The sequence below is a fragment of the Drosophila virilis genome, chromosome 2 (assembly GCF_030788295.1).
Source record: "Drosophila virilis strain 15010-1051.87 chromosome 2, Dvir_AGI_RSII-ME, whole genome shotgun sequence".
Classification (NCBI taxonomy): domain Eukaryota; kingdom Metazoa; phylum Arthropoda; class Insecta; order Diptera; family Drosophilidae; genus Drosophila; species Drosophila virilis.
In genome coordinates this window covers 10,036,040-10,047,740 of record NC_091544.1, presented here as the reverse complement: position 1 = coordinate 10,047,740, position 11,701 = coordinate 10,036,040, and the positions used below count along the sequence as shown (strand labels likewise).

The 11,701-nt window shown below is 38.4% G+C and overlaps 1 protein-coding gene across 4 annotated transcripts in view; it reads left to right on the top strand.

Moving 5' to 3' along the window:
- The window catches only part of AdamTS-A (ADAM metallopeptidase with thrombospondin type 1 motif A), a 45,095-nt gene that overhangs the window by 9,352 nt on the left and 24,042 nt on the right, over positions 1 to 11,701 (top strand). The window contains exon 1 of one of the 4 annotated variants that reach the window (XM_070207599.1): positions 10,539 to 11,324. The exons of the other annotated variants lie outside the window; for them this stretch is intronic. Coding sequence (XP_070063700.1) covers positions 11,277 to 11,324 — 48 coding nt within the window. The 5' untranslated portion in view covers positions 10,539 to 11,276. Of the gene's footprint in view, positions 1 to 10,538; positions 11,325 to 11,701 lie in introns of those variants that run through there. 4 annotated transcript variants of the gene reach the window in all.

Here is an 11,701-nt window from a genome sequence, read left to right as displayed (position 1 = left end):
TTTTTTTTTAATTCTAGTTTTTTGTTTTGTACTATTTGTTTGTATAATTTTTTAAAAATAAATTTCTGTCATTTATTATGTGGCGCCATGAGTTTGAAACAGTTGCTGTAAAGATTCTATATGCCCTGTCTAATTTGTATTTCAATAATGAAATTCGCATACTGTTTAGAATTTGAATATTGTATATAATATATATGTATGATTTCGGTCGTACGACGCTTTGCGCGTGTTTCTCAGTATTTTGCTTATTTTTTGTATTATTTATTTTGTCTACTTTAAATAAATACGAGTATAAAGAAAATTTTCAGCGTTCGTTGACATCGAAAAAAATGAGGCGAAAAAAAAATAAAACAAATTGTAGAAATTGAACATTTGTCTGCTAAGCCAAATGCAAAAAAGAAAAACATTTTAACTCAGCTCAAGCACGAATCGGTGATACCCTATACGAAGTGGTCGGTGTGGCCAAATTTACCATGCCAAACATATATATATATATATACATTTATATTAAATCATATGTCATATTACAATTCGCGATCTCTTAAGCATTACGAATTACGAAAATTCTGCTCACAAAGTTAGTTTATTTGTTACCTGACCTGTTGTGCTATATTTACCCGAATCATGCAAATTATTTGGTGAGGGTGTGACCAGAGCCCTTTTTAAACAACAAACAATTTGTCAGCATTATAATGCTCCATAAAGAACGAGTAAATGATTTCAACTGAGAAAAAAATGCTTAAAAATACTCGTAAATTGAAGTGTTTTGTAGGGGCGTGACTTTGGGGTGTTGTTGGCAGTTTTCAGCTGTAGTTGTTGGCTCTGAATTTTGAATTTTGGGTATTATTATTAACAATGTGTTTACGTGCTTTGCATGCAAAGCCACATAAAAAATTACACCCGATTACCCGCTCTGCCCGCATTTAGCAGCCCACGATTGTGTATAAAAAATAACAAACTGAAAAAATCTCAAATAATTTCGTGTTAAAAAAACTGTCAAACTGATTAAAAAATTAAAATAAACCGAATGTCAGCAAGAATAGCAGCGCGGCAGAGATGTGAGGCGACAAGTGTTCACCGTTGATATTAATTAATTCTTTTTTAATTTATCAGTCAAGATTAATGTTAAACATTTTCAACCTAGTGAACAGTTGGTCTTAAAACTGATTTTAGATTTCAGTTTTTAGATGTCGGACTTCGAATCTTGTTTCATTTCGCAGCGCTGTTTTCTGTGCTGCTATTCATTATTTTATTATGGATTTTAGTCAGCCATTTTTAGCCAGGCATTAGCATAATTGCTTACCAATGTCCATCCACAGCCGCAGTCACCCATTCAAGGCAAAAAAAAAAAACAAAAAAACACCTTTGATAATTGTGTGCGTTTAATTTTTGTTTTGTCTTTAATACCCTATGCACATGCCAAGGGGTACAATGACATGTTCCAGAAATAAACAAAGGTTGTATTTGAAAATTGTTTCAAATGAGCATCAAGACTCAAGACTTCAAACTTTTGGAATACACGTTCCATTTTTATATTTAAAAATTTAGAAAAAAAAATGCAAACTTCCAGCTGCAGGGTAGCCGCTAGTTGAGCACTCACTGCTTCAGCATCCTTACTAGCTTTTTATTGTTTTCAATGACCTGTCACAAGTTGTGAATGAATTTTTTCGGCAAATCGATTTTAGTGTTATTAGCTAGATATTTGAATTTTGGTAAATAATAATTTGTTTTACTGATTTGTTGGCTTACATCAAAGCCAGAACCGCCTATAAAGCTGAAAAATTAGCTGTATCTGGTTTGTGGCTTGATGTTCTCTAATGTTGCTTGTTGGGTCGATGCTTTATTTGGTGTTTGGTCTTTGTCTGCCCGCGGCCGCCGCAGCCATAATGGTCGATCCGAAAACCAGAAGAAACACTCCTAATGATTTTTTATTTATTTGGTGTCATTTGTTTTTGTTAAAAGCGGCTTTATCGCATTTTGGCCATTTTCAGCTGGAGCATGTAACATAACTCTACATCTAATTTCATTATATTTTAGTTTTATGACATCCATTTAATTATCTCAAACAAACTGCTGTCATCACGGCTTGCTGATATGCTGGCTTGGTGACTTGGTGGCATCATCACAGCTGGATCATCAGCTTCAGCATGGCCGAATATAAGTCTATAGCTATATGGCATTATCAACTGACGCATTTCGCTTTGCATATAAAGTGGGAACGCGCCAGAGGCTCCAAGGCGCACCACCTTTATTTATATGCTAAACACTACTGCCTGAATTCAGAAGTCAGTCAAAGTGGCTTAGCCTGCCTTCATCTCTTTATCTATCTAAAAGCAATATTTCGATGCTAGAGGAAACAGCGCTTTATCATTGTATGCGAATGGGTGCAGCGCAGTGCCAAAAGCCGAATTCGAACAGAGCTCAAAATCCATAAAACAAAAATTATAATAAAAAAAAGTGGAAGATACTTTAATAGCATGGTTCGCAAAATATTGTTATTTTTTTTTTTTTTAAATATTTCAAGGAGTCTGTTTGGCCGTTCGGATCTTTCGGTGCTTGTGGTATATGAAGCCTTTGTTTCGATTCCATGGAATTAGACAAGGTATTGCGGTTTAATGTTGCAAACTATGTGTGGTTGCCGGGGCGTTATTTATACATTTGGTAGCCATGATTTATGGATCGAGGTGAATGGGAATGTCGTTTTGATTGGGCATATGCCCAATATGTTCCTTATGCCATTATGCAGTTCTTAAATATGTTCGAATATGGCCAGAAATTTTATACATTTACAATCTGATACTTCTGGGAAGTCCACGTCACAAGAAATTCATAATATAAATTGATAGCCTTCATCTCGGCCCGTAATCGCATTATACATAGATCCACACCCTTTGGGTTGAATATTTGTAGAGACATCCATTTGTTGTTTACGCTGAGGGCGATGGGGCCAAGAAAGCGACTATAATTTGCATATAAATTCGATTTATAGTCATAATTAAATCGACCAGTTTTATTTATTATTATTTATTTGCGTTTCTTTGGCTCAACTGTTGCGCTCTATAGCCAGTGCAAATATTTCCGTGTTTGTTTTCCTTGCCGCTTGTCAAACGCTATTTTGGTCGCTGCCAGCTGCCACTGCCACTGCCACATGCCGCTTATACATATATATTCAAAAGACCTACGACCACACGCAGCCATTCATAGTGAAAGCCCAAATAGTCGTCCCATAGTAATATTTATCGGCCTCCATACTCTAAGTAGTCGGGCATATATAACTATCGAATGATAGGTGTTAATTTTTGTGGCAAATACGATGCACGTCACTTGCTGCCGGCAGCGGTAATATTTACTCAAATGTTTAGCTATAAACGAACATACATTTCACACCAACGCTAGCTACCCAGTCGTATGAGTGTGCGTGCGTTTAGATTAAGCATACGCCTCACTGTGCAAAATGCTATCGGTTGCCATATGATCGGAATCAGCACCGGGCACAATTCTGTCAATTGAACATGCGCTGCGAACAACATGTCATAGCACTTGGGACCACAATGCAGATAGCGACTAATCATGTTAGTGGTACCATCCTCGATCGGTGACGATCTGCGCTCTGGCGTCACAGTATCACAGCATCACAGCTAGCTGGACAGAGATAAGAGTCTGTCTAAGCTGCGGCACGTTTGCTATTTTCTCATCTGGCAGACACGAAACTCTATTTCGCAGAAAACTTAATGAACTTTATATTTCGGAATCGAGTTTTAATTCTAGTATAGTTTATAGATCCACTCCATGATTAGCTTTAAGTGGTATGCAAAACTTTTTTAATGTCTCTCGTTTTGCGAACAAAAGAGTTTTAAGCGATGCAGTGGCACATACATATGTGTGTGTGCACATTAACATATGTCTGTATGAATGTGCATACATATGTTATTAATTCAAGAATTGTGCATATTTGCAGGCGTACTTGTGCTATTTATTATTTGGACAAGTGCATGTGCTATAAAATTGAAGAATCGTATTATATATACACTTAAAATACGTATATACATTTTTAAAAATATATTTTCAACATCTACAATTTTTTCACATTCAAATTTTATATAAAATGCAATTATTCACTAACGAACATGAAATTCTATTTACGCAAACAGAAAACAGAATGGCAAATATTTCGATTTGAAATCCATTTCAAATAAATCGTTTGCAATAAATATTTTTGAAATAAAATCAGTTATAAATATGATGCCGAATTTGAAATACCCTTGCAAAAAATAGTTTCTAGTTGCCGGAGCAAACTATACAGCATCGAAGCTAAGCAATAAGTAGGCATCAATAGAAATTATAGAAATTAATATTAAAAAAATTATAATACATGCCTCGTGACAAAGTTATGTTTAGCAAATTCTGAAGGGTGTACGCATTGAATTCTTTGAATTGAATTATAGATTAGAAGGCATCAAACCAACTACCACAAAAATATACATATATAAAATCAAATTTATATGCTAGCTGTGTCCAAGCATTTGTTGCTGATTGTAAAGAGCTTGGGGGCACGGACTGACGAGAAAAAAAAAAGCACACGCGTATTCACAATCCACATGCTAAACAAAGTCATTGCCTTCAAGTACAGCTAACAGAAACAGAAACAGCAACAGAAACAACCACAATTAATACTAAAGCGCGTGAAGAGCGCGACGAAATGTGTCAAAAAGCCTTTAGAAAAGACTTTGAAAAACCTAAACACACTTTTTAATTTCAGCACTCCAAACAATTGTGGCAATTTTGCCTAGGTAAAGTAGCCGTGTCAATTGCCCAACAATATAAACAAATTACTTCGCATCGAAACAACAACAATAACAGCCACAACGGCAGCATCGCCAACTGTTGCCGTCAGCAACAGCAGCAGCAGTTGCTGTAAAAATGCGTTGAGCTCTATTAATAATAAATTTGTTAACTTCACTTGAGACAGGCGCAAATTTGTCAAATGCTGACGGGTTGATGGTTCAGAGTCAACAACAAAAAAAAAAAAAAACGTTTCTTATCGATCGGATGTTTGCATACTCTGCCGCATCAAATTAACCAAACGGATAATATTTGCTCTAGAATAAAATCATCTAGAACAATATAATTGAAAATATCATGTATCATCAAAGCAGTGTAATTAGTATCTTTTTTGTATTGAAAATATGCAACTATTTTCTTATTACATAAAGAACTAATGCTTTTACATTACAGTTACGCAATGTAGGCGTTACAAGACCGACGTTATAGCTAACATAGCCAGTCAAGTGATGCTAGGCCTACGACAGTAGCAGCTGTGAGTGCGTCGCCGCTTGCCGCTAGATGGCGTTTGGTGTTTGCATGGCAAGCAACAGCCACAGCAGCTCAGCGCAAAATATTATATCTAAGCTCTGGCACAAACAATTAACATGTAAACGAATTTGCTAAAAAATTCATTTGTTTAGCCTTTTGTCATAAATTGATCGATATAATGCGTATCTATATATGAGGAGAACGCCTTGTTATTATACAATTAGTTGTATTTATGTTTCGGCTGCTGCTGCCGCTGCTGTCGCTGTCTGTCGTATAATTAAATGACCATTAGGCGTATTTAACACACAGCTATGAAATTTGGGTCATTACCAACCAAACCATAGCCAACATCGGCCCAAAACTCACACACGTGCTACTTGACTCTGGGACAGCGGCTGGAGATGGGGCCGACGCTGGGGCTGAGGCTGAGGCTATTGCGTGGACGTGTTTATTATGATTACGATTATGTTTGTGCCATGCCTGTGGGCTGCTCTCTATCTGCTGTGAATAGTCAACGCATCTGTTCTACATAAATATTATGAAATTCAAAAATTAGAGCCGGCTGTCCGCTAATTTGCATTGAAAACAACAGCGCGTTTAATAGAAGGCGAAAGTCTAAGGTTGCTTCAGGTTGCATGCGTCAATAGGCATGCGTGAAGAATTTCAAGCGTGGGAACTCTGTCGCTTAGGTTCTCAATGAATGCCACGGGCCAAAGATTTTTACTAACATATATATATACCAGTATATATATATGTGTGTTTTTTTTTTGCATTTAACGCCTCGACTTTGGCAACGTCGTCGGCTTTGCCTGGCTGGTCGGGTTTGGGTGCCCCCGGGGCGCAGTTCGTGTTTATGGGTTCACTGGCAAACCAGACAGGCAAAGTCAATTATTGACTAATGAAATCTGCAAGACAGAAAAAATAGAAACAGCTAAGTAATGAGTGCTGGGGCAGCACCCCCACTCCGCACTCCGGAATTGATTGTTAACCGTAACAGTTTTGGGTTTGTAAACCTGCCAGGCATATGTCAAGGAAATTGGGTCATTACGTTTGGCCAAAAAGAATCCGACACACACAAAGTACGAAAAATAGTTGCGAAAAACTTGTTTCGACAATACTCATTGATATCCACCCACAGGTGAACTCTCATTGGATTTGTCATGCCACCTGGCCCACAACAATATCGCCAAACTATAAAAGCCCAATCGTGTCGAAGCGGGTAATGCTAAATACGCAGATTGATGGCATGATTGTGCATATATAATAAATTAGAATAAGAACGTGGTAAATACTGTTTTTTGGGGGTCATAAATACCAGCGGTTAATGAACGCAGTAAAAACAGCAAACAATGCAAATTAATGCAAAAATAAAAAAAGAGTCCAGCAAATCGACTGCCAGCGTCTGCAAGATCGGTACAAAAGAAACACTTATGCATATGGGCAGTAGTAAAAGCGATTGATTTCCAACTTGTTTCTACACTTCGCATATCAAGTTCTATAAATGATCGATTTAAAAGCTAGATTTCGATTCAGCAATAAACAACTACACTATACAGCCAAACTGCAAATAACAAAGTTTCTTTCGATCGGTTCTCAAGTGCATAACAATATTTTATGATGGATTAACCGAAAAGACATTTCGAAATCGTGTTAAACCTGCCTATATTTAAAGTTTTTACTCGAATTAATTTGTTTTATTATTTAGTACACAAGTTTTCGATTAACTTGCTTTGCATATACGTTACCCTGTAATGACATCTTGAAGCTTTCATCAAACATGTGAATTTGTAAGAAACATGAGCCAAAAGGCTTGAGTGCATAGCTCATTACACTGCAAGAAGCACACACGATTTTATGTTTATAACTATGTATATGCACATTTGACAATTCAATTTTATTAACTGAAAACGGGAGCTAACGCACGTTGCATGTCTTCGTCATCCTGTCGAACTGAAAGGGTTGAAAGGCGTAGCTGGCGGACCCTCGGCCAGAAGTGAGAGCTGGCGAATTCGGGAGAGAATTGAGCGAAACAAGAGATCTATTTTCTCCAAACTCTCTTGCTCAATCTCTGAGCCCAGTTATACTTATATGCTTATAATCAGAAGGCAATAAAAGCGCAGCTGAGCAACTGAGTTATTTTTGAGAAGCTTCTCACGTGTAATCAAGGTTTTTCTTTATAAATGCCCCACCCTGGCTTGGCTCGGTTGTTGTTTGTTGTAAGTTCAAGCTGCCCACTAAGGAAATTGTGCAATTTGAGCAAAGCAAAAAAAAGTAATAATAATATAAATGAAAACCACAACAAGCAGCTGTCAAGTGCCTTTGAGTGTGCATCGAAACTAAAATGGCTTTGAATAATTAAATTTCATAGATATAAATATAAAAATAAATGTTAACATTAATTTTAATTTATGCGTATAAATGCCATATTTGCTGCCTTAATATAATCGAACGATCGGCTAAGACAATGGCTTGAATGCAGTGGTTATTAACCCACTTGCCAACTGAGAATCAAGAGGCATACATAAATGGCAATGCGGATAGAGACGAATCTATAGATGAGCTCAAAGCTGGCCAGTCGAGTTGATGCTTCAAGTTCGCAAAATTTGCATGAAGAGCACCGTTCACTCCTTTTTGGTGCAGAATATATACGGCAATTAAAATTGGTTTGGCCTTAAACGATATTGTCTTGATTTATTTGTGTTTTTCCTTATTTTCAAACAATAATAAAACACCTCCGCGACTTGGCCCGGAAGCTGTAAGGCACTTTTGGCCATTCTCTTGTATTTACACTCAGAGACTCGGTTCGGTTCGGTTTGGGGTTTGTTCAATTTTTACACAATTCTTGACAGAAAGCAGCTGGACATGTAGCTGAGGGCCTTCATGAATATGTGTGCCCAATATTATTTGGAGCTCTTGCTTTTTTATGTAAACATGTCAAATTAATTGTGCGGCCGCATTTGAGTACATCCGACAGCTGCAGGAATCTGGGCGTTCTGAAACGCAGAAGACAAATAATACCAAAAACTAGAGTAAAAAAAATATGTAAATACTTATGTGGCACATACTTATAAGTATTATTACAAGGTTAACAGCCATATTATATAGATATTTATATATAGATTATAGATATACGAGCATTCTTTACTTAATGTCAAGTGCGTAAAACGTTCACGACTTTGACACATGTTGGAAATTGCCCAAAGAACTGGGGTGAAGACAAATACATTTTGATGGCGTCAAATTGCCAAAGATATGAAACGGTTTTTTAATGGAGTTCACAGATCTTAAACATACGGAATTGTGGTACGTCATGCTGCCACTAGATGCGATCTGCTAGATGATTCTTGTAAATTTGCGCCCAATAACAATAGAAGCAAAAACAACAACAACAACAACAACAACCTCATAATAATAGCAATTTCAACACATTTTGATGAGAACTGTCAAAAAAATTAAGAAATTCCAGCAGTACAGTGGCCATCAAAATCAACGCCCGAGCATGCCCGGTCCCGGTCCCAGTCCCAGTCCCAGTTCCAGTTCCAGTCGCAGCTTCAATTCCAATCCGAGTCAGAGTCCGAGTCCGAGTCTTGTTGCTGGCTGCCTGCCTAGTTAATGAATATAATCTCTTTTGATGGATTGAAAAGCGCCCAGGCGAGCGACCAACCGGCCCAAGACTCGGCTTTATATGAGCCACTCGCATTGCCATGAACTTTGTCTTTGTTTCGTTTCATTTCATTTAATTTTTATTTTCTGTATTGCCGGGTTGGGAAGGGGGTGTTGAGGATGGAGGGCACGCTTAAGGGGTATTGGCATTGTTTTTGTGTGCCTGCTTTTTGTTTTTGGTGCGTAATAAAATAATACGAAAAATGTATTAATTTTGATGGTTTATAATGTTGTTGATTTCTTTTGGGCCTCAATCATGAGAAATATTATCGAGATATTCATCAGCAACTTTGCTTTTCGTATATCTGCCGAAATGCCAGTCTCCAGATACCCTGCACGTCAAGAGTATAAGTTAAATCGGTTTTGTTTTTCGCTGTATTTTAATGAGTATTTAAATGATCTCATTATTAGTTAATTACGCTTATCCGATCCTTTCGCTACTTAAATTTAATGTACCAATTGTTTATCTAATTATCAATTTCAATTTAATCACTCGTTCTTTTTGGCAACTCAGCCCGAGCAGTTCCGGCTCATATATGTCCAAAATATGTGCGTGTAGGGCACACTTGACCGGCTCAATTAACTTAGATCTTATCTGCTGTGATTGCTGGCCGGCATGTGCGATCCAAGCCCAAATCTTATCGTAGAGCTCTTCAACAAAACGAGGGGGAACGAAAACCAGTTTTACATACGATACTTTTGCCAGAATATTTACGTCTCTTTCTTTTCGTTTTCTGCTTCTACCAATTCTTGGCTGTCGCCTTAGTTTTGTTGGTGGGCGCTACAAGAACTTAATGAAGCGTTAATAAGTATCCATGTGTGCCCTTTTTATAAGAAGGGTTTAATCTGGCACTAAATAGCTCGTTTGCATATCAAAGAAATTCTTAAAATAAGCAAAGATCGAGAATCCCGTTTAGCGGGCTCCCCGTTCTGCATGCCCTTAAGATCGCCACCTAACCTTCAATTTGATGGAGGGTATACGTGATCAGTTTTATTTGTTTCTTATATATTTATATTTTTTTTCAGTCGTATGCGAACAGTTGTTGTAATTAAGATCAGCTGCAAGAGCACCAAGAGACACACAACCATCGGCGTTTGTTTACGAGAGTTGCCCAATCCGTTGAAAGATGGATAGCTACATCTACAGATACAGCTAAAGTTGCCCAAACTCATTTTTCATTAAATTGTAATAATAATTCATTAGCAAATGTTCGTTTTACATAAAAAAGCAACAACTAAAATGATTGCTGCTGAGTGCCAAAACAAGCGCGACAGGCGTCAGATGCTCGACTGAGGCAGCATCACCATCAGCAGCATCAGCATCAGCAGCATCAGCATCAGCAGCAGCAGCGGCAGCAGCACCAACGGCATTGGCTGAGAGACAATTTATCTGCCTTAAGCAGTCAAGATAGCAACGCCAACGCGCAGGCCAACTAATCGAGAGCAGAGACCGAGGCTGCGCCCTTTCTTTTCTTTAGTGTTGCTGTTGCTCTTGCTGTTAATGTTGCTGTTGCTGTTGTCGTTGTCGTTGTCGTTGCCATTTGCGGCCAAACACTTGCAACATTTGTGTTCTTGCAGTCGTGTGGCATAAACGTTTTCTTCTTAAGCCTGTGTTAGGCTGCGCATGGGAAGTGTGATCAAGTGATAATTCAGTTACTCGCGGCATGTAGAGCCTCTTGCTACATACGGTCGATGCGAGTGCGCGACAATACGCACACACAAGGATACATGAACACACCCACGCGGATAGCAAAACAAAAAGAAAAGAGAAGAACAGCAGATAAATAAAGGAAGGATTCATTGGCATTGCCCGTAAACCAACTGCGCCAAGGCTTGGCTCGCAAATTGCCAAAGCACAGCTTAAACGTCTTACAAATTGCAAATTGGCAGCGGCGCATGCGCAGGCGTTGTCCCCAGTTGTGCCTGGCCAGCATTCGGTACCAGTGAAACAGTTTAGTGAACTTGGCGAGGGTTCAAGCACAGCAACAGCATCTCGTGTGCCCCTTTCTCTCTGTCCTTTCTGGACCGCGATTGAATTGCGTGTGTTGCTGTCGGGCGCGTTGGTTGCTGCCGTGTATATTGCTGGCGTGCAGAGTGCTGCTGTGTTGGCTCCGGGCATTGTTTGCATTGCGGCCAAGCGCGAATTGCATGTTGGCGTTGCGTCTGCGCAGCTATCGAGTGTTTAATCATAATCATTGCCGGAGATTACAGTGAAACATGCAGTGCAAATAGCCCAACAGCTAACAGTAAATGAGAAGAAAAACAAAGTGATCAGTGATCAGTGATCGGTAAACCTCAAGATGTCCGCCACTAGGCTAAAGCCAGCACAGGCAACAGCTGTTGTTGAGGTAATTAAAGTGCCAAGTCCATATAGGGTATTTTCTTTAAGCGTCTGACTTTGGATGAGCAGCCTCTGGATATATATGGACATGGCGTTAATGGAAAATCGCCTTCTCTTGGCTGCGTTTGCAAGTCGTTTTTTTTTTTTTTTCATTTTCCTATTCGGTGACCTCAATTGGCGTGCAATAAAATTTGCCAGCCGCTAAATTTTAATGTCTTGTAAAATGTGTTATAAAATTTATGCTCCCGAGTGCGCAGCATAGAAATTATTGCCTTGTTTTGAAATTGTGTGCAAGTGGTTTGGCATTAAAGCAACTTGTTTTTATTGTTTAATTATGATTTTATTATGCTCATAATTAGGAAATCGTAAAAATGAGCCTCAACT